Here is a 24,224-nt window from a genome sequence, read left to right on the forward strand (position 1 = left end):
ATCAAAAGTTTACAAGCAACCCTGGAGCTAGGTCTGAAACCTTTAATGTAAAGTAACTTAATTCTCCTTTTAAAGAGATGTTCCAAAGAAATCAAAGCGTCCAGAAACTGCTGTAAAAATCATGTGCTACTTAGAGCTCAGCAGAACTTCTCCTTGTCACAAAGAGTTCACATCAAAACTGATAATAAAAGTGTGGCATTACATTACTCATCTCTGTTGTTGTTTTTTCCAGCTGCACCGGAATGCAAGGAGTCATCATGGTTTTGTACAACTTGCAGCTTTCATAGCATCTCACTTATTTAAAACAAACCCCTACAACTTTTAATTTATATTATAAACATGAAAATTGTACCAGCAAATGGCAAGCAGGCAACAGTTGCTAATTACATTTTACAATACTTCCCATGCATTTCAGCTGCAGTAACTATACCTGCCCTTAGCTGAGAAGGCAGAAATTGCCTAGAGTTTCTGGGGGCATCTTTGCTTGTTGGGTACCTTGAGTAAAATGCTCCATTGTGATGTTGCATAACCACGCAATCCTCCCCTTCCATAACTTTACACAAGCACGTGGGAGAATGGCGAGGTGCATTAGCAACTGTCTGACTGAGCAAAATGGTCTGGCAACTTTCTGGCTTTGTACATACATAAACACACACACTGATGACAAATCCATCAACAGTACAAATATAACGGTAAAAAGCTATTACCCTTTTACTTGGAAGAAGATCCAATTTGCTCCTTCATTAGACCTTGACCCCAAACTTGCACTAATGAAATTTTAATACTGCCTTTGATGTTTAATAGCTTTTTTAATTACTGAAGTGATATTTCATTGATATGCAACAAGTATCTCCCTTCTCCTTTTGTTTTTAAAAAATACTACTAATGATGTGATGAACTGGAATGCCAAGTCCCCTGCCAAGTGTGTAATTACTTTATTATTGCTCAGAGTTCCAAAATAAACTTAACTAAATTACAAAAGAAAATGCCACAAGATCAGTTGGCACCACGTTTATTTGCATCTCAAATTCTTGCTGCCATGCTATGGGCCCTCATCCTGCAATGTGATCCACCGGGACAGACCCATGCAGCTGTGCAGAGTCCCACTGATTTCAGCAGGGCTCGATGTGACTCACATTGCAGGTTCAGGACCTTCAGCAGGAAAAGCCAGGGCTGTAAAAGCACAGACGTTTTAGGCTGCAGCAAAGATAAATGATTAGAATAATTGGTCATATCCCTGTTCCCATTAACATTAATGTGAGTTTGGCCATTCAATAGCTGCAGCATTGTTCCCAAAGGCCCAATCAAAAGCCCACTGAAGTCTACGGAAAGAGTCCCATTGACTTAATGGGCTTTGGATCAGGCCTAAAGTTTGCTAATATTGATTTTCTAATAGAGTGGAGAAAATGCCATCTATGGCCTTGGTTTTAGAAACAGTTCATACACGGTGTCTCTGCAAAGAAAGAGGATGGAAAAGACCTGAAACATATTTTATTTACTGTGAAAATCCAGCAAACCCCCCTCCTTTCTTTAATGGCGTGTTGCTAAAATGTCAGCTCACCCTTACCAGGTAACCTAGCTTTTCCAGTGAGCATACAAAGCCACAAAACATAAATGAGAAGCAGGTGGCATCTGAGGATCATATTCATCAGCTGGTTTCATATGCAGATAAAATATTGCCAACGGTGGCAACATTAAAACATATAGATGAATCCACTGGTAGCAGCAGGTGGCCGCAGTGATGGTGTCATCACATAAGCTCCCTTTTGTCATCAGGAGTTTGTTGCCTATTTGGCAGGAGGTTAAAAAACCTTAGACAAATGGCCAAGTAAACAGATATATATAACAATTCTTCCCTGCTGTGCTTGAAATGTATCTAACATCTAAGAAGACAGCCCAACCTATGGAAGGAACTATCTGGTGCCCTTGAAAAGGTTCATTTGCTGAGGCACTGCTATTACTTATCTATAATGGACTCTCTTGTAACACTCACATTGCTGGTACAGCTTCAGCTCTCTCCCTCTTTCTCTGCTGGCCATTTCAGCCTCTCACATCATTACCGGGCTATCCTGCACTGCACACCATTCCCCTGATGTTTTCTCTGCATAATTGAAAAAGGCAGCTGTTGATGGAAACACATTTGATCAGCGCTATTTTCTGACACGGAGACTGAAATGGCTTGATTAGCTCCTGGCTCTCCTCTCGCCCTCCTCCCCAAACATTACCCAATAAACTCCGCAGGTAGCAAGCTGAACTAGTTTAAGAAATGAATATAAAAAAACCACTGTGAGCATTTTGCTTTCACAAATGAATTTGGTTTGAGGGGGAGACATGATTAGAAAAAGGCGACAATTCTAAAAGAAAATGCCATTTTTACTGCGTGCGAACCATCTGCAGCCAGGGGCTCTGCAGCCAAGACTTTCAATAGTGACTAGTGATTTGGGGCGCCTCAGTGTTTATGTGGCCAACTTGAGACACTTCGGGGGGCTTGATTTTCACAGGGTGGGTGCTCAGCACCTTTTGCAACTCCAACGTCCAGCTGATAATCCAAAAAGAGAGGCCTCCCAAATCACTAGTCACCCTGGAGAAACTTGGCCATCAAAATCCATGAGCTAAGCAGGTCAGGACTTACCAGCATTTGGAGGGGTAACCACCAAGAAAACCCTGAGTGCTGCAGGAAGTTCTATGGGTAACACTCCTTCTCCTACACAAGCACCGAGCAAATGCCACAGGGCCCTGAGCTGTTGAAGGTTTTGGGCCAGATTCTCAACTGGTGTCAAGTGACTCCGTGCTGTTGATTTCAATGGAGTCTCACTGATTTACACCAGCTGAGGATCTGGCCTATTTTTGGCTGTGATATCAAACTAAGGCCCTAATCTCTAAGGTAATAAAGAGCCCCTGACAATTGTACAATAGGAACATTTGTCCTGGTCAAATTCCAGTTTGGGTAAACACAACATGCTTTCCTAAATACCTCTTACAGGTTTAATGATACACGGTATCATTGTCCTTTTCACATTTTGATCTAACGGGTACACAGTGGTGATGTGCGTTTTTAACAGTTGTTGCATTCTGACACAAAGACAGAGTGTATGCGTATTTTGCCCGTGCTCTCACACACACTGCATGTAAAGAAATAACACCTCTTTGCAGGTCACAAGATGCTATGTGAATTTAGGATATCATTGTAGTAGGTCCCTATCTCTGAATTTAACTAGCAGGTTACAGCATGCTGAAGAGAAGCATTAGTAAGAGGAAACTAGGTTCAGGAAATATGATGGGATTTGTCTTAGATCAGTGGTTCTCAAACTAGGGCCGCTGCTTGCTCAGGGAAAGCCCCTGGCAGGCCAGATTGGTTAGTTTACCTGCTGCGTCTGCAGGTTCGGCCGATCGTGCCTCCCACTGGCTGCGGTTCACCGCTCCAGACCAATAGGGGATGCAAGCAGCGGCACAGGCTGAGGGATGTGCTGGCCGCCACTTCCCGCAGCCCCCATTGGCCTGGAGCTGCGAACTGCGGCCAGTGGGAGCCGCGATCGGCCGAATCTGCAGACGCGGCAAGTAAACAAGCCGGCCCGGACCACCAGAGGCTTTCCCTGAACAAGTGGTGGCCCTAGTTTGAGAACCACTGTCTTAGATTCTACATTTCCAGTAGTAAAGTGTGTGCAGTTTCCTTTAGATTAATGACTGGTTGGAAGTGCTGGTGGCCTGAAACTTTGCCCTGGGCCATTAACCTCTCATGTCATTAATTCCTAAGGAAATGCCCCATATTGAGGATGTTGCTACCATTATAATTTATATATACTGCTAATCTACTTCTCTCCTCTGAGGGAAAAAAATCCTTTCACTGTCTGAATACGCCTATTCTGAAACTATGTTCCTGCACAGGGTGTGCATTTAGTAGAAGTGTTTTGATAATTCCACAAGAATTAATTCAAAATAGTGCATATAAGGTGATTAACCAGCAATCAGAATTTTACTATCAACAGACTTTTAGTTCATGCTTCTCCATCCCAGAAAGGGGAAAAAATCTTGAGGATGAGAGAGAACAAAACCTGGAGATGTTCATTTCAATGGAAACTATAGAATCAAAGAATTAGATCAGACTGGAAGGGACCTTGAGAGTCATCTAGTCCAGTCCCCTGCACTCATGGCAGGACTAAGTATTATCCAGACCATCCCTGACAGGTGTTTGTCTAACCTGCTCTTTAAAATCTCCATTGATGGAGATTCCACAAACTCACTAGGCAATTTATTCCAATGGTTAACGACCCTGACAGTTAGGAAGTTTTTCCTAATGTCCAACCTAAACCTCCCTTGCAGCGATTTAAGCCCATTGCTTCTTGTCCTATCCTCAGAGGTTAAGAAGAACAATTCTTCTCCCTCCTCCGTGTAACAACCTTTTATGTACTTGAAAACTGTTATCACATCCCCTCTTGGTCTTCTCTTTTCCAGACTAAATAAACCTAATTTTTTCAAACTTCCCTCATTGGTCATGTTTTCTAGATGTATTCAGTGTTTGAAATTTGAGGAGCATTGGTTAGTTTTGATTGCACGTGTCCATCAATCTGGTAGCGTTTTTGTTCCCTGACTGGATGAGAGTGACTCTCCAAACCAGCTTTCTGGTAAGTCAAGTCATGTTTACAAGGTCAAAAGGTGCTGTCCACAAATATATTTGCTTGCTTCTGCAGACACTCCTGGTGATAAACCTGTTTTCCAGAATATTCACGGAGGATGAGATTCATCCCTTTATAGACAGCCTGTGCAAAGCACATGCATCAAACATGTCCCATTGTGAGGTCATAAGTGTGACTTACATAATTTATAAGTCTTTTGTTGGCCAACTGCAGAGGAGTGAATTTGATTTAGAAACTGGAATAAAAAAGGGGCTGCGAATAAAGCTGAAGCAAATTCAATAGTTTTGAAAAGGAGCAAGTATCTGAGCAAGCCATTAGTTGTTTACCAAGCTCTAATGACGATGAGTAGGAAAATCAACTCGTCACATGCTTAAATGAAAGCACATGCTTAAGCGCTTTTCTGGACCTGGGCCAGAGTGTTCAGCAAGAGGAAGCCTTTAGTTTGGAATCAGCGTGATTCCCTTTTGCATTCCCCAAAAAGATTAACAGGAAGCAGCTTCTTCCAGCAATAAAATGCTTCCCCTTGGGGACTCATTTCTTTTTCCTCCCTAATGAGGAACAATATCTTCAGGCACTCAGACTTCTCCCAGATGCTGAGTCCTCCCTCGCAGGAAAATGGATTTTGCAGCTGTTGACGCTGTACAATAAAGCAGTGACTCTTTAATTAAATAAGGCTGAGTATAAATTTTCTGGATGTGACTGTGTCTCATCTTTTTCTCTATGGGCAACAGAGACATACTTTGTTTGTTTCCCTCTCTCTCTCTCCTACCATTTTATTTATTTTGATTTAAAATAAACAAACCCACACAAATCCCAGAACCCCCAACAAAATGTTAAAAATACAAACCATGACCACAAAAGAGAAGTAACAAGAGAGACAGCAGCAGATACAACACAATGCAGCCCTTTGTGTAGGAAGGTAAAACAAAAATTCCCATCATCCCCCTCTTCCCCTCTTCATTTCCATATGGCAGTATGGAGCCCACAGTCACCAAATAGTAGCTTCAGAAATTGTACAGAAAATCATTCTTGTACAAGACTGTGATCTACAGAGCAGGGAGCCAGAAGTCAGGAATCCTGGGCTTTCTTCTCAGATTTGTCGTGACTCATTGCAAGACCTTGGCTAAGTCACTCAGGGCTTGAGCACCTGCAGATTTCATTGTTTTCAGCTGGAGTTTTGGGGGTTCAGCCCTTAACCTCTCCACACTTTGGTTCACTGAAATGTTAACTAGCTATAATGCTACTGCACAGTACGGTGGATTGGTAATGGGACTGTGAGTCAGGAGACCTGGCTTCTGTTCCCAGCTCCGTCACTCATCTGGTCTTCAATCAAAGGAGGACAGTAATACTGGGTGATATTTTCAAAAGTGCCTCGGAAGCTCAGAGGCCCAAGTCCCATTTTCAAAAGCAACTTAGGCACTTCGGATCCTGCACCTTATTGAAAGTCACGGGGACTTAAGCTCCTCAGTCACTTTTTAAAACGGCAACTTTTGGTTCCTAAGTTACTGAGGCACTTCTGAAAACGTGACCCCTGCCTCGCCTTGGAAAAGCACTCAGAGCTCGTCAGATGGAAAGCACCACCAAGTGTGCACGTGTGCTATTATTGCCTGCCTACTTCCCAGGGGTGTTGAGAGATAGTCTTTGCAAAATGTTTCGAGACAATCCAGTGGCAGCTAATATAAGCCCCAAGTATTAGTGACAGCAATGGCAAAACGATAAGGTTAGAAACATAGAATACAATGGCTTTTTGTTCTGGCACGGCTCAAGCTTTGAAATGCTGTCTGAGGAATCGATAGTATTGGCCGGGGAAGGATACTGTGCAGTCAATTTGTGTAAATTACTTTAAGATATTCTTCGATGAACACAACTTGAAATCCTTTCTGTGTCACGGGGAATATCGAAGTCAAAGTCAGAGCTCAGCAAGGACAGAGGAGCTGAACTAGTTTTGACCTCACGTCTCTGTGACCTTAGGTGTGAACAAGAAAAGACCATCTGGTACACTGCTCCTCCAGGCTGGTGTTTGGGAGTAATGCCCCTGCACCCCGCTTTCCTAAACAAACTGGAGGATACTACTTGGTGGATTCATCAAGAACAAAACAGATCAAATGACAGAGAAAATGAAGAGCATTAGATTGATATATAAATATTGCTTGAAATAACATTATTTTTCCCCTCCAAAAAGTCATTTGATTTGCAGACAAGCTGCACTTGAAATACTTCAGGACACACACACACACACACACCCCACACACACACACACACACTCTCTCTCTCTCTCTCTCTATCTGACCGAAAAGAGTGCAGTTCAAAAAATGCATCACACCCAAAATATTTCAGCTTTCTACTGCCTGGCTGCATTGCCAATTTTTCCTTTTGATTTAGATGCATAAGCAGCACCTTGACTCCTGATGATGGATCAGTGGGAAAACTGCATGGCACCTGTGTAAGCATTTATTTTTCCTACAAATCATGTCCTGTGTAATAAACAGTCACACGGGCTCTGAGATATGAACTCAAGGACAGATTCTGTGTTCGGGAGCTGCACAAGCTGGCAAGCTTAACAATGACAAGGTCTGAAAATCCCATTGGAGAGAGGCTACAAAAACAGTTAGCTTTATAAACGGGGGAACTGGGAATGAGGAATGGAGTCCTGATGACACATGGCAGTAAAGGTGGGTGTTTTTCTTTTTTTTGGAATAGTAATAATTGGAGGTCAGAATCTTAAAGAATAAACCAGGAATGGTTCTGTTCTATGCTTTTGTAAACCGGCAGCCAAAAAAGATGTCTGCCAATGAACTGATTAGTACAGCACAGCACTTTCCTTCCCAAAGGACTTTACAGATGAGCCTTACTCTGATTTCAGTTACACTGGTGTAAATCCAGAGTAGCTCCACTACAGTCAGTAGAATTCACCAGTGTAAACGAGATCAGAATTAGGCCCAATACCTGTCTAAGCCAGGCTCTCTCTCACCATGGAAACACAAAGGAGACCACACTCCCATGGCATTTTGGAAGCTCATTTTTATACATCAGTGTGTCACAACACACTTGCTGGAGTTTGCTGACTGTGAGGACTCCTGACAGCACTCCAGTGGTACAAAGCTATGGCATATTAAGCAATCAGTGAGAACATATGCAATGCTGTAATACACCGCTGCTGCGGTAGGAAGATAAAATGAAAGGCGAGGCCATGCTTGGCTGGGTGCAGCTGACTAATGACTCCTGTGTTCGTGGCTGCTGATAATGAAGTCAAACAAAGAGCAGTCCATCAAAAGTCAGGGCAGGTGAGGAAAACAGGGCCCCCAGATAAAGCTCAATACATTAGGTGCTTTCCTTACTGTTCTATACATTGCTGCAGAAAGAAAACCCTCAAGGAGTCAGTATGGTCCAGTGCATGGTCATTTAAAGTCCTCTGAAATAGGGTTCTGTATTATACATTTTCTTGCAATGTCATAGGGTTTAGGGAGTGTTTTCTAAGAAACACAAATGGAAAATGACATGATGAACGTAGTGCATCAAAATAGCGATTTGCACGTTAATCTTTACTTTAGAGGTGACTCACATCTGAAAAGGCAAACACAGAAAATAAGACTGCCCAAGAATCCTTTCTGGGGAACATCAACTGTCTGAAATATCAGGATATTAGTATGGGATGAAATAAGATCCAGATTTAACCTTATCCTTTAGCCAAGGTTTTTAAAGCTTTATCTCAAACTCAACCTTTCCTGAGGTTTGAAAACATTTGACCAAACTTTAATGTCACTATTTTCATTTTTGTTGCATTCTGCACATCCAGATTCCATCTGCTACTGGAACTGGAACACCTCTGATGACGTCACATTGCATGTACTGGACCTGATTGCCCATGTGGTGCCTCAGTGATTTCAAAGAGGCTCTACACTGGCAAATCCCTGGACCTGCATGAAGCACCTCTGAAGTCAGTGGGGTTCTGTGTGGATGCAGGGGCCCATCCACCCCCAACAAGCTGCAGAATTGTACCTTAAGAGCCAAAACGCCACAAGCAAGCATATTCTGTGTGTGATACGAATCCGGGAAGAAATAAATCAATCTCATGGGGCAGCCTGTTCTTACAAAATGTCAAACCCGATTTTGCAGATTCAAGATGTTTGGATTGTACGAGTAAGTACCAAAAGTTCTGAGTGCTTAACCTCATCTGCACCCGTGAGCAGCTGCTGGTTTAATCACCACTAACAGTAACGTTTTGTGAAAAAAGAGAAATATTTGCCCTCCACAATTTTGGAGGACAGGGAAGAGGAATATTAGCTGTTAGCTAGGACTAAGTGACCTCAGGATTTCCTTCATGACAAGCAGCATCAAAACCTTACAAACGTTAAGACTCTAAAGTCCTTTATCTAGGCCAAAACCTCCTTCTAGATTAACTGACACAGGAATCATGACAGCTGCATACAACTTGAGAACAACCTGTTCTCCATCACTCGAACTATCTGCCACGTCATCGGAGTCCAGGATTGCCAATTTCGGTTGGATGCATTCCTGGAGATGTCACCACATGACATAATCTTTAATTCCTGGAGACTCCAGGCCAATCCTGGAGGCTTGGCAACCCTACTTTAAAAGGCCACGCAGCACATCAGAATGTGAGACGCACAAGAGATCAGCTGGACACCAGGCCAATTTTCAAAAAGAAATCGACCCAGAACTTTTTGCCATAGAAATGCAAGGGGATGTCTACCCTGAAGTGAGGCGCAAGCCTACCAGCCCACGTAAGCAGATGTGTGATAGCGGGGCTCACGCTAGGGCGCCAGAAATAGCTGTGTGGATGCTCAGCACTGGCAGAGGCTCAGGCTAGTCACTTGGGCATGGACCTAGGAAGTAAGGTGGGCTTGAGCCTGGGTGGTTGGCCTGGACGCCCGCCACTGCTGCAACGCCCAGGCAGTTATTTTTAGCATGCTGGTGTAAGCCCTGCTACTGTGAGTCCTGCTAGCATGGCAGGCTCGCTACCACCTCCAGAGCAGGCGTACTCTAAGGGTATGTCTACACTGCAATTAAAAATCTGCAGCTGACCTGTGCCAGCTGACATGGGCTCGCAGGGCTCAGGCTGCAGGGCTGTTTAATGTGGTGTAGACATTCAGGCTGTGGGTGTCTAAATGCAGTGTAGACATAACCTAAGAGACATGCAGTAAAAAAAAACCCAACCACAATGAATTGGGAGCAATACTGAGTCAGTAACCAAAGATGAAATCTTCCTCATGAGTTTCAGACAAAAAAATCTCTAAAAATTGTGAGAGAATTTAACGATGCTTTTCCGTCATCATAATGTCTAGGCTCCAGCAATACAGACAGAAGCATAATAACCTAATTCAGCAAAACTCAGATTTAAGCACCAACCATTTCTTCCTATAAGCCTGTGTGGTGTGGCTTTCCTTTGTTTGTATTCTGATATGCAAGGTCTACTTCCTCCCAATTTCCTTGCATAATCCTCTAGCTATCTATTGAAAAAGGCAAAAACAACCGTTGTGGTAGATGAAAAGCAAGCTGTTTCCTAGGAAATGTATTAGACCATCTAAATACAGGGATATCTGGAGGAGAGGATCAAACTCATGGAAAGCGCTATTAAAAAATGGAAATTAATTTTTAAAAAGTATATTCTCCCCTCTGGATATCCCAGGATCCTAACATTATTAGCTTGGAAGATTATCAAGAATCTCTCTCTTTTGATGGAGAAAGGCATTATACTTAATACAAGCACTGGGAAAGAGCTACTTTTTCCACTCCATCAATTTGTTTCCCCAATTAATCCTGCCTTCTGCCTCTGAGTCCTTAACAGGCAAAGGGTGAAATCCTGGTCCTGTTAAAGTTGGTGGGAATTTTGGCATTTACTTCAATGGGGCAAGGATTTCCCTTTAAGGAATCAGTTCAGATGTCTCAAAATAGGGTTCAAGACCTGCACAGTCAGCAAAGAGAGCTTTCAATGACGTAGGAGGTATGGGAATGGATTTAGAAGAGAGAACTTTTCTATCGGCAGACATACTGCTATCTGAGCTAAGGTTCTCATTTTTATTCTTTTGTTTACATTTTGAAGACTTTTTTATCCTTTTGTCTCCTAAAAAAAGGAAATATTTGTCTTTTCTTTTCTTCCTTTCCATCTGCCGTTTTGAAGAATGGAATTACATGATCAGAGTTGGGTGGAAAACAGTTTTCCCGACCCACAAGAATTTTTGAGATTTCCAAAAAAAATTCCCACCCCTAATCGCGATGAAAGGTTGAAATCTCACAAATTTCTGCACACATCTGAAACAACCAACCAACCAAACCAAACCAACAAACCTGGATATGGTTAATTGAAACATTTAATTTAAAATCGGACCTTTTTATTTTTTAAAAACCATTTCTCTCCTATAAATTAACTGAAATTTCTCAACAAAAAGTCCTTTCAAACCAATAATGGAGCTTTTTCATTTAAAAAGTGTTGAAACGGGGCATTCCGACAATTCTGAAACTCTGTTTCCAAAACATTTCAAAATGGGGAATCCATTGAAACCAACCCTTTCCCATGATAGGTTTTCATTTTGACAAATCGGCATTTTTCCAATTAAAAATGTTTTGTTGAAAAATTCCTGATCAAGTCTTTAAATGACGTTTGACGGAGTGAAATTTAAACACACACGTGCACAAATATCGGCTTGACTTTCAAGACTGCTGAGCAGCTACAACTGCGACTAGGTTCTCAAAAGGTTTTCAACATACAGCAGCTCCCTTGGTTCTGAAGGAGATGTGGGAGAATTCTCCACAGTCCTCAATAGGAGCTGAATCTCCACCAGCTCCATTGAGACCAATGGGAGCTTCTGAGTACTGAGCTCTTTTGAAAATCTGGCTTTACACAAATACTCAGTCTGCAACTCCTAAAATGGGCTTGCGGTTAACTTTTAAAGTGTAGCTACCATGTGTCTATGGAAGTGTTTCATTTTCGGGGAGGGGGGGGGATTAACGACACTAATGGGACAGGACGAGGCCTGCCAATCTCTTCGCAGGTTCATTTGTTTTATCCATGAGAGTCTGCAGGGTTCTCACTAATTGGAAAATAGCAGGGATGTCTTCGACAGTTTAATAAACGCTTTTAGTTGAAGGCAGAGCTTTTCTTAATTAGAGCTAAAACTATTCCCACGTTCTCCTAGCTATACGCTGTACATCTGAAAGTTTGGGAGATGCCGGGCATGAGTCTGCTATGCCATCAGATCAGGACGACAGTGTTTGACACTCACATTGCACTTACTTGGCATGGAGATGGGGGTCAAGGGGAAAGGAAGGATGGCCTAGTGCTAAGGGCACTTGCCTGGGCACCTGTAGACCTGTGTGACTGCGGGCAAGTCACTTGGGGCCAGATTTTCAAAGTATTTAGATGCCTAAAGAAACAGATAGACCTCTAATGGAATTTGAAAAAGGCCTAGGCATCTAACTCCCTCGGGAGGTAGGTATTTTAAAAATGCTGCTAGGCAACAATCTGCATCTTGAAGTGCCTAAATACTTTTGAAAATCTGGCTCTTAGTCTCTCTGTGCCTCTCATCTATAAAATGGGCATAATGGTATTTCCTTACTTCACAGAGGTGCTGTGAGGATAAATCTGTTAATGACTGTGAGGTCTAAGCCTTGGTTCACTTTACCTGATGCTTCATCAGCATGGTATTTTAAAGAGTGTGAAAATAGAACTGAGAGGCAAACTTGGCTGCTTTGAAATATACGAATAAATATGTGATTGCTGTGACTAATGCCCTGAATGCCAGTGCTGTGATAGCAACTCCTTGCTGACCCCAGAGAACTGGGGAAAAGTATGCTTTCCCCCCTGATTCCCCTTTCCTTCTAACAAAGCCGCTCAGAACTGGTATATATTGTCTAGTTAGCAAGCCTCCTCTACTGGGAGCTGTAAAAGCCAGCTCTAAAAAGGACTTCCTGTTCCTCTTCATCAGTTTCACACCGAAAAAATGATAAAAGACAAAAACACCATATCACCCAGGGGTGAACACTTTGAACAAAATGATCACTCCCTATCGGACTTCTTAGTCCTAATCCTCAAAGGAAACCTGCACAATGCTTTCAAAAGATGAGTCTAAATTCATAACTCTGATAGACACTAAAAATCATGGTCTTATAAAGACACTGGCTATATGGTTGATTACAACAATTTGTAACCCACCAACCCTCCTCTGTCTTCTGACTGCAGAGGTACTGACTGCCCACTTTACCAGGAATGATCTCTTGCAACATCTGTTAACTCCTTACGCTTAATAGTCTGTTCCACCTTGTATTGAGCTGTGACATTCTGATTAGCTTCCCCAGACCTGAAGAAGAGCTCTGTGTAAGCTCAAAAGCTTGTCTCTTTCACCAACAGAAGGTGGTCTAATAAAAGCTATTACCTCTCCCACCTTGTCTCGCTTCATCAGTGGCACTTTCATACACGCCTTTTCCATTACTGTTACTACTGTGTGCATGGTGCAGATACTTATATGATTGAAATGCTATAACGCTGGCTTGCATTTAAACTGCATAGCAGGCTCGCTTGGTGGCTTGGTTGGATGCTTGATATTTGGAGAATAAATGTTACGGCTGGCAAGAAAACAAGAATTCTGTTTTGTGAAAAAATTCAAAATTTGTTTTCATTTTTTATCAGAACCAAACCGATTAGTGAGAACGAGAAACTTTTAAAATTTTCCATGAAAAAAAAAAAAGCAGTGTTTAGGGCACTCATCTGGGACGTGGGAGGCCCAAGTTCAAATCCTTGTTCTGCCTGATTTAGAGCTGGAACTTTAATCTGGGTCTCCCATATCCCAAACGCGTGCCCTAACAACCAGGCTATTGGCTATTCTGGATCAGTGTCTGTCTATTTGTCTCTCTCTGCCCCCAATACCTTAGACCTGGGAAACCTGCCCAACTAAAGGTTCATCAAAACTGATACATTTCCACATAACGTTTCTGTTTTGAGGAACTGGCATTTTCCAATGAAAAAACCTTTCACTGAAAAATTCCCTCTAATAAAAAGGACATTTCTGGACATGCACTGACTACCCATCAGCAATCCAAGCTACGTTGATTTAGTGTCGATATCAGATGGATGCCTAACCCCCTTACGCTCCCTTGAAAATCTCAACCTAAAACTTTTTGGAGACACTTGCTCCCAGCGAGATTTGTCAGCATTCACGGCTTGACACTGATGCCTGCATTTCAGCGCATATAATTCATCATTTTACAAGAGACACTTATGTAATCAGAACATCTCTGTGTCCCAGGTATTTGGTAATCAGGGTCAGGCACCCAATCCTAGCACTGCTGTCTCATCTCTCTCTGGGCAGCTTATGCATTGTTCAGCTGGAGAGTTTCTTCAGTTAGGTTCTGCACAGAATAAAATTGCTGCTCTTGGGAACGAGACACTTAAATGCATCAGATTTCAACAACACTACTCCTGTATTTGTGGGCCTGGTTTTCCACTGCATTAATTCAGTCTGATGCCACTTTAACCCTATTGAGATCACCAGCATAAAACTGGAGTAAAGCAGTGGTGAATCAGACCCTGTATATTTAAAGTGAAATTGACTCTTCCAGTATTTCAAGAAACAAACATGATCCCTTCCTTCTTTTTCCTCTGCCAAAGGATCTTGAGGCTGATTTTCAGAGATGCTGAGTAAGTATAGCTTGCACTGACATCAGGTGGCATGCTGGATGCTCAGCACAGCAACAAATCAGGTCCACAATGACAAAAGGAACTTCCTAAAGTGAGATTTCATGGTTCAGCCTCTTTTGATGCACAATAATTGTCCCCAGTATGGTAGATGTTCAAGACACTGGAACAATGTATATGAAAATTAATATTGTGATTTTATTTATATCCCAGAGGCAATGAGGCATGTACTGTCCCTTGGGAACAGAGAACAAGTACTGATTTCAGAAACTAAAGCCTTGGTTGATGTATTTTCTCCATTAATAAACTATTTCCAAGAGCTGAATGGAAACATAAAACAACAACTGCACTTTAAAAACAACATGAGAAAAGCAGGCAAGTTATCCAGGAAAACTGATTTCCTAAGTAATTACTTTCTAGTTTATTGAGGCTTCACACAGTGCAAAGGGTCAGTGATGAAGGACTCTGCTGCTCTGTAATAAATAAGGTTAATGTTACGGTACAGTTCCATGCTGTGGTCACGAGGCAAAGGTAGGAATCTAAGAGCAATTTCAAGGTTTGCTCTGAAGCAGAATGACACTTTCCTGTATGTGAGCTTGACTCTGCGCTTTGGCTCCAACCAGCAAAGCATTCAGACTTGGCTGAAAGCAGTGGGACTACTTAGGTGCTTAAAGTTAAGCACATGCTTAAGTGCTATTCTGGATCAGGGCCAGCACACTCAACATCTTGCAGGATCGAGCCCTGAAAAGGAAAGTAGATCTCCATGTTACTCAGAGACTGCACTGGGGCAGTATGTCTGAGTAGAAGTGCTAAAGGGCCCAGACCCAGGCTAGATTCTCCCATCAACCTAGCACTGCCTACTCCAGGGATTAAGTCGGCTTAACTATGTCACTCAGGGGTGTGGATTTTTCACACCCTGAGCAAAGTAGCTGGGTTGACCTAACTTTTTTAGTGTGGACATGGCTTTGGGCTACTCACACATTGTCGCGGTTGCCCTCTACTTTACCAAACCTCAGCAAAACCCTGTCTTGTTCGTGATGAGCTCTGCAATGCTTGCTCAGGTCTGGAGTGAAAGGACACTTTCCAGTATGAGAGCTCAGTGCTTCAAGGGGTAGAGAAGAATAAGGTGCATGCCAGGAATAAAAGCTTCCACCCTGTTTTTAATATATTTCCAGCACAATGTGTTCCGGAAGGGATTCATTTAGCATTGCGTGCAGAGCCTTTAACATGATACATTAATTTTGGCTAGATATTTTTAGCTAACACACACATTCTCACTAGCCACAGCTGGTGCAACTGGCCAACCTTTCAGTTCACCTTGAAAGCTTCAAGGTATTGGGTGAAACTCCACAAGATCTGAAATGTGAACAGGGTCCTGGTTAGCAAATTGTACCAATAGACTACACATTGCCTGAAAGCCACAGCTTACCCAGGATCTCCTGAAGGACCTAAGCCATCATATATACCAGCACCGTTAACACGGTAGGTGCAGTTAGATGGCAACAAATGGTGCCAGGACACAAACATTTTGTTTGCGATCATAAGGCATCAAAAACTATATGAAAAAGCCAATAGAATATTAGTCCTTGGATATCAAGGTGATTGGTGCCTGGGGAATACGATCAACATAGATAGATAGATAGATAGATAGATATACAAGTTTGGGTAGGCAGATGGGGTAGGGATTGTGCCTTCTTTTCCTTGGAAAACACTTTGATTATGTGAATAAGTAACAATAGCTAGAGGAGCTATGGCATGTACCTGGCTAGAGCTGTGACCTTTACACACCGAGGGCCCTATTTCAAACCTTGGCACATCCATTATGCCCTCAAAACCCTGCGTTTGCACATGGCAATATGGTAATTGCACACATAATTAAATACCTCTTTGGCATATGCACTTGTAGATTTTGAAGAGCCCCACAAGCAAGTACGTGTGTTTGTGGGCCATGCTTGTTCTGCCTACCTTTACTAGTCCTGTAGAGAGCCTGCAGCACATCCTCCCTTACCTTGCACAGCAGCAGGCAGCAGCTGAAACGGAAACAATGTTAGCGACAAAGCAATTGCACTGTAGATTCACCTGATAGGAGCAGACTCGTCCCCTTTATCGAGCCAGTCCTGGGGCGGGATTATATACATGCACCAGAGTCCCCAGTTGTAGCCATGGGCAGCATTGGCGTATTGCTGCACTTCGAAAGTGTTGTACTTGATGTTGTCAATAGCCGGCAGGATGATTCGCTTTCGATCTTCTTTGATCCGGGTAAGCGCCGGTTCCACCCTGGAGACAATAAAAGTAGCAAAAAAGTGTTTTCTGGCCATTCAATAATCCAAACCCCTTTAGCAATCTGATAAAGTGAACAATGAAGTTCTGTAATGCTGCAAGCAATGACACAGAGAGGCAGCCCTCCGGTGCAGCTTAGAGTGATTTAATGCGGGTTAGTGTCACACACAACAGAGACAGGGGGCTTGGTGCAGATAATTTGTGCAGCAACAGCTCCTCAATTGCATGGAATTGATGGATCAGAGGAATTAAATGTCGTCATTTTATCTTCAAGGTCCCTAGTTTGGATCCAGCCTGGTCAGTGGTGACTAGGGATTTAGCAACCAAAAGTTTCCCCTGATGCCTTTTCAGTGGCCATTGTGAAATGAGTTGGGGTTCCCATTCCTCTTCCTCATGGGACAGGGTATATATAATTTGTAAAAACACCATCAGAATTAGCACTAATTGATGTCCTGGTTGGCTGTCTCTGGAAGGAGCCTGATGGGAAGAGGGGACGATTTGGTCTTGATGGTGCTTGAAGATCAGAACTCACCAAGGGCTGAATGAGTCTGAAGACACTATTATTTGTTTTTGAAGAACTGGTCCCTCCAGCTCAGGGGTCGACTGGCAAGCCTACTCTGTACCTTCTATACCACGTGCATCGAGAGAGGACGTCAACCCCCCAGGTTTTTCAGTCGAGCAGCTTTCACAAATACTATAATCATTACAAAATACTTACATTGGTGAAGAGCATTGCAAAGGGAACTATGTTCCAGCGGGTTTCAGAACATGCTAAAAATACTGCACATGTTATCCCTCAATGAAGTGCTAGGTAAATATTAACTTACAGATAGGGAAATGGAGGCAAGGAGGGTCACTGGCTGGTGCAAGGCCACAAAGCAAATCAGTGGTAGGTCTGGGAGAAGAACTCAGCAATTCCCAGCTCCTACTGCCTTTCTAGTCCCTTAGATAACGCTCCCTTTTGCAGAAAACATAAACAATTAAGGATGAACCTAAACACTGAAGATTTTACAAAACTCTCAAACATCTTTTTTTTTGTGTGTGTGGAAGCAGCGGTTTGTTGGATTCACAAAACTCATCAGAGGTTAAACACTCCTTTTCCATGATTTAAAAAGTCATGCTTTGTTTTGTTTTTAAGTGAAATTATTTTTTCTTCTTGTTGACTTTAGGATTGTTCCCACATATCTTGCGTATTAGGTATAAAAGACAGACACCAGGTACGTTGAGAAACCATCCCCAAGTCTCATTGTGAAATGCGTCCTCTCTGGTTTTCTGCTTCCTTCCATTTGCTGAAACATCAAGGGTCCAATCCTGCAAGGTGTGAAGCGTGCCAAGCACCCTTAGCTCGCAGCAGGAGTAAAGGGGTGATCAGCTCCTCTGAAGAACTGCTCAGCACCTTGCAGAATCAGGTTCCATATGCACCTGAGCTGTGATTGTCCCTTAGGCATTCGTACCAATGTTTTTTTTTTTATTGCATGTCGTTTAAATAGGCAATACACCCAAAGCACAAAGCAGCATATTCTTCTGCTGGAGGGACAAGTAACATTGGCTTGGCTTGCTGGACTGCAGTACATTAGTTAGGATGCCAATTTGCAGGATCTTTGGACCAGACTCATGCACACTCACACAGTGTCAATGTGACCTAACAAATCAGGATAAATAGCAGCTTTGCCATTTATACAAGATGATAGTTACGAGATTAACTGTCTTTGAAGGACAGCAGGTGTCCACAGGAAAAGCTCCTGACAGTCTAAGAAAGCAGGGTGGAATGCAAAAAGATGGATCTGCACAGCATTCTGAAATTATATCTGTGCTTGTCAGGCTACAGGCATCAGGAGACACACAGAAAAAGCTCACCAAAGTGACTGAGGTGTCAGCCAGCCACGCTTCCCCTAGCACAGAGCGTGTGCCTCCACTCACTCCAATAATAATTGCTGTGAATAATCTCAGCGGGAGCATCTCCCACTCTGGTTCTGCCTGAAAAATGAAGGATTTGAAAATACCAAACAGGTGCGGGTGTCACTAATGACACACGACTAATTGTTTAGCTGCAAGAGGAGCCCTCCTCTTGTTGTGACATATGTTACGGAAGAAGTCACCTTGGTGCATGTTATTGTCAAATAAGAGCCATCTGAGGAAAGAGCCCTAAGGGATTTATGGGCTTTCCAGAAAAGAGAGAGGGATTTTTTCCCCTCTTTCTTCTCAGCATTGATAAATGGGTTGGAGTGTCCTGCCATTAATGGTTTTATTCATCTTATGTGCATTTATCTGCAATAACTATGGAGCTACGGTCTACAGTGTGGTGCAGTGGATAGGAATGTGCCACTGACCTCCAGTATAATCTTGGGTAAGACACTTCATGGGTCTGTGTCTCAGGCTATGTCTATTCTGCCCCGCAGCTCGGACTACGGGGGAGCGGGTCTGAATAGCAGCGCGCACCGAAGTGCTGCGCTGTAACTCCCCCCTGTAGATGTGGCAGAGGTGAACTAAAAGGTTCCTAGTTCACATCAATGTAGCCGTCTTCAAACTGGACTATGTTCATATGAACTAGGAACCTTTTCAGTTTGTGGCCGCACAGATATTTTTTTTTCCTTTTGACTTATTTTGTTTCGGGTCATTTTTGGATGTTTTCTGACACCCCCACCTTTTTTTAATGAGGCACCATTTCCAAACCAAAAAAAATCAAAATCTTTCTTTTTGAGCCATTTCAATTTTTTCCCTCAATTTTTTTCCAGCTGAAACTATTTGGCTGAATTTGACCCATTTACAATTTGCAAACAAAGAAAAAAAAAAAGCTATAATACCGATCCAGTCAAATACCCACTGAGTAGATACAAAGCAAAGATCTCAAAAGATATGGCCCATTGGTCTGAAAGAAGAAGTGCCCGCACTAAGCAACAGTACTTTACAACTAATGATGACTATTCAATAAGTCTGGAGGTAAAAGCTCTAATACTGTAGGTAGATACCAAAGTGTGTTTGACATTTCAGATTTCCCTTCTCCTTCCTTCAACCTAAGCTCCTCTGACCACCAAGAGATCTCTCAATGCATTTCATGAGTCCAAAGAAAGCCACTGGCCGTCTACAAGTTCTTTGAACTAGTCTAGTATCTTCAGCAGTAACACATGGTGAAGGACCTCTAGGTGACTGGTATTACAGCAGGATGAAATTGGTGACAAACTTTCACAAACAATTTTACAAGCTATTTTGATCTTTTGTGAAATTTGGGGAGTCGGAAAGTTATTCACAGTGAAAGATGGAACCTCTCAAAAAGCCACTTTCCTGTGAAAATTTGCACATGGGAATTTTGAACAAGATAAAAGAGGAGGGGCGGGAGCCTCCATACCCCCAAAAACACATGGTCTAAACTCTAGAGCAATTAGCAGAGTGCTGGAGGCTGGAAAGCCCTGAGTTCTATTCCTGCTTAGTAGACTTCATATGGGTGCTGTGTAAACGCAAGGTATTGCTATGTCTGTAAACATTCCTGCTCCCATTTTACAAAGGGAGAATCTGAGGATAAGTGAAGTGACGTGTTAAGTTCACACAAGTCAGTATCTGAACCAGGACTGGAATTCAGGTCCCCTAACTCCCCAATGCATCCCCAGGCAAGTAACGTTACCTCTGAGTACCCGTGTCCTCATGAAAAGAAATCATTCGCGTTCAAGGATTCTGAACCACAAAGATCTGATTTTGAAAACAATGTATTCCTTATATACCGGTATCCCACCATCCGTTTAGCCACAACCTTAGCAAATGGGACATTAGAGTCTGTGGCACATGACAAAGGGAATTAGAAAACATTTCAAATGCAGAGAAGCTGCCTGAGACTATTTCTCAGCAAAACCCCAAACAGAGTGATTTTTCCGCTAAGCACTACGCACCTGTGAAATTTCACATCTTGACGTGCCAGATCAGTGGGAATAGGAATGCAGAGAGGAGATATTCAGGCACCATCCTGCTGTTGCTCAGGACCGTTATTATCGCAGCACATCCTGCTGTTGCTCAGGACCGTTATTATCGCAGATTCTGTCAACACCTTTTTTACTGCAGAACCTAATTGTGCTCTGTTTTGCCGCAGAGCTGCCAAGACCCGTATGAAATATTTAGCCAGCTGATCTAATGGAAAGTTACTGTAACAGGACTGGCATACTGTGGCATGAGTGGCATTCTGCATTTACATTACTTGTTTTAGGTAATCCATGAAATATAAGTCATCTATTGTTGGGTCTTGCCAGCTAAATTCAGGCTTGGTGTAACTCCAGTGCCTTCGATGGAATTACGCCAGATTTGAGATTGTCTCCATGTGCTGACCTGCACTGACAGCAAATCTTTTGTCAATTTGGCTAGTAATTCTGGCTTTGTTTACCTAATCACTTATGTTTTTTAAGGGATTAAGATTAAATCGTTTACAGTCATTTATGTTTTATTCTCATTTTAAGACACTACACTATGTGGATGTACTTACCCTCCTTATGGAGGCGACTGTTCTACCCTGCCTTTTTCCTGTACCACCTCCTCCAGCACACAAGGAAATCAGGAGTTCTGGGTAGCTCCCAGTACAGAGAGGGCTGAAGCTTAAGTTGCTTATAGATAAACTCCAAGAGTTAAATGCTCCAGAATGATCAACTGCAATACAGTATTTGAACGTTTCCTCTACGCACGTCTGTTCCCACTTCCTCGGCAGCTTGAGCTGTGAAATTTCACAGGTATGAAACAGAGAAATCCCTGTGGTTTGCAGAGAAATACAATCATGTAGCTACTATGCCTAGCTCTGAAGAGTGGGATTAAGCAACAGCCCTGTGTTATGGGCTAGACCAGGGGTCAGCAACCTTTCAGAAGTGATGTGCCGAGTCTTCATTTATTCACTCTGATTTAAGGTCTCGCGTGCCAGTAACACATTTTAACGTTTTTTAGAAGGTCTCTTTCTATCAGTCTATAATATATAACTAAACTATTGTAAATAAGGTTTTTAAAATGATTAAGAAGCTTCATTTAAAATTAAATTAAAATGCAGAGCTCCCCAGAGTGGTGGCCAAGACCCGGGCAGTGTGAGTGCCACTGCAAATCAGCTCGCGTGCCGCCTTTGGCACGTGTGCCATAGGTTGCCTACCCCTGGGCTAGACAGAGCTGTGCCACTCCAGGTGCAGCTCTGAGAGGCGTGATGAAGCCAGGAAACAGGCTGCTGCTCCAGATTTAAAGCAGGCACAGCACAGCGTTCCCCTCCAAGCCATGTCTCCGGCCCAACCTGCCCATTTTGCTCAAGCTGTTGCTGACAGTAGAACTAGGGTGACCAGACAGCAAGTGTGAAAAATCGGGACAGGAGTGAGGGGTAACAGACACCTATATAAGAAAAAGCCCCGAATATGGGACTGCCCCTATAAAATCAGGACATCTGGTCACCCTGAGTAGAACCAGCTTTGCCGACTCCTGGTACTCCCCGGCCATAAGAACGCCCATTGGGCCAGGCTCCTGAATTGGGGCGCATTAGCTCAGGAGAGAGGCCCCTTCCCTCAAGTAGCTGCACAGCAGCCAAGCAAAACTGACCCCTTTAGACTGCATTTTAGGTGTCCCCTAGGAGGCTGCCCCCAATGTGCATTTACTGGGAGACTACTGCCTCCCTTCCTGCCGCCTGCCTGAGCTCCTCTGCCAATGGTCTTACTTACTTTCTGTCCCACCTACAGATACGCCCCTTCCCCATCAAACAATACCATAACAAAAAACAAACAAACCAAAAACGTCACAAAGAACACAGATGCACTAGCCCTGTAAGCAGGTGAAGCACTAGCGGAGCACTGATAATGCCTCTTATAGTCAGAGGCCACAAAGGGTGAATCTTGGCTAGTTTTAGAGAAACTGGGATCAGCAATTGTGAGTTGGCAATTTCAATTTTCCAAGGGTTATCTATATATTTAGATGCCATGTAAGGCTCATTAGAACAGGTATCAGAGCTGCCACCTCTAGGCTTGAGTTGCTGTGCTTTTGTTCTTACCTGACTTGGTTTGAAAGCTTTGTTTCAGCTTCTAGAGTTCTGTATAACACACACAGGGGAGGGGGGGATATATAATATTCAGCTTGTCTGAGGATGAACCTTTGTTCCTGAGGGTGTAATTTGTGCTCGCAGTTTTGTGTTGACAGAATGAATTGTGGGCAGAGATATGAGCATTTGCACCTCTAATTACCTGCACTGCAGTTAGGTAGCTAGATGTGCCTAAATTCTGATTTGTTCACATAGTTCAACTGTGGGCACAAAAATGGATGCATCCATTTTGTAGGTGTCGCTTGCACCTGTAAAAATGATGCCACCCTTCTTAGAACTGACTAGATGTGTTTAACAATTGTGTGTCGTTTTCTACTAAACGCAAAGCAAACAGACAGTAGCCCTGCTACATCACTGCAATTTGCAACTGCAAACGCTCTTTTGACAAGCATCCACGTGTCTGGATATTTTTTCATGTGAGCGATATGAAGCTTTGCAGATATTTCCAAACCCTAAATACTTCATCAGCATTGTAGCTCTACGTGGAAACCAAAGGGAGGCCTGCAGTGCTCCTCAACTGGCTCTCCCTTTGGCACCTTACATTCAGGCTCTGCTACGCAGACGCTAGAAATGGGCTCATGGGGTTCAATCCTGCAGCAACTGAAGCCAGTGGCAAAACTCCCACTAACTTCAAGGGGGCAGGATCAGGCCTATAATGATGCATTCCAAACACCAGAACTACATTTTGAAGTTTGGGCCCATTTTTCATGGCTACTGGGTTGCTGGCCTCTGTATAAATTAACATGCTTTACGGGTGCAGAACTGCATCTATTGTTGACAATTAACTGAGCCAAAGGAACAATTTTTTTCTCACACACATTTTATAGATACCATGGATTCTGTGAACTAAACAGAATCAGAATATTCAGCTTTGAATTTAGTGCTTCTTCCAAGGCCTGCTTCAGTTTTTAGCTAATATACACACAGCAGAGACTACTGGCTGGAAATGTAGATGGAAGAAAAGGTCTCCCTTTCTCTCTGCTAATGAGTAATGTTACCTAGGAATTTCTTAGGCTTCTTCTCTCTCTTTGAGTGCCTACTGGTGGATTGTTAAGGTTGAAAGAGAGAGAGAACATTCCACCTGATTCTCACATATTCTTTATCAGGTGAATGGTGTATTTTGATGGTGATTTATTTCTCCAGAACAGCGTCAGAAATACTTTTTATTCTAAGGCCCCGATTCTGTAACTGGCCGTGCAAAGGGCATAGTTCTGCAACTGCATGGATTCTCATTGACTTCAGCAGCTCTCCTGGCAGACACAAGGATGCCCTGGTGTGCAGTCAACTGCAGAAGAAGAGGCTTCAGTAAGCATCTCTTACTTTCATAAATCATCAACAGGAATGTGCAAGTCCAGACTGTGGACATGATCAACAGCCCCCAAGAAGCTGCTTGTTTTCCCCAAAGTCAAAAGCTTGCGATTGACCTGACTATAGATGTGCATGTGCCTTTACTCCTTTTGTCTTCTTCAAAATTATGGGCCTGATTTCAAAGGGTGACGAGCACTCACACTGACATCAACGGGTGCTACAGGTGCTGGGCTCTTCTGAAGAGCTGGCCCTCAAATTTAAAGACTTCTATGGAAAACACGGAGAGTTAATGCAAGAATCAGGAGGCAGAATT

At 43.0% G+C, this 24,224-nt stretch overlaps 1 protein-coding gene across 7 annotated transcripts in view; it reads right to left on the bottom strand.

Annotated features, from left to right (window-relative positions):
- The window catches only part of GALNT9 (polypeptide N-acetylgalactosaminyltransferase 9), a 684,555-nt gene that overhangs the window by 98,595 nt on the left and 561,736 nt on the right, over positions 1–24,224 (bottom strand). For 6 of the 7 annotated variants that reach the window (XM_044990515.1, XM_044990516.1, XM_044990518.1 and 3 more), the window contains one exon: positions 16,366–16,563. In XM_044990515.1, the coding sequence (XP_044846450.1) occupies positions 16,366–16,563 (198 nt within the window). Of the gene's footprint in view, positions 1–1,993; positions 2,106–16,365; positions 16,564–24,224 lie in introns of those variants that run through there. The other variant, XM_044990520.1, reaches the window with a different exon arrangement.

The sequence above is a fragment of the Mauremys mutica genome, chromosome 16 (assembly GCF_020497125.1).
Source record: "Mauremys mutica isolate MM-2020 ecotype Southern chromosome 16, ASM2049712v1, whole genome shotgun sequence".
Taxonomy (NCBI): Eukaryota; Metazoa; Chordata; order Testudines; family Geoemydidae; genus Mauremys; species Mauremys mutica.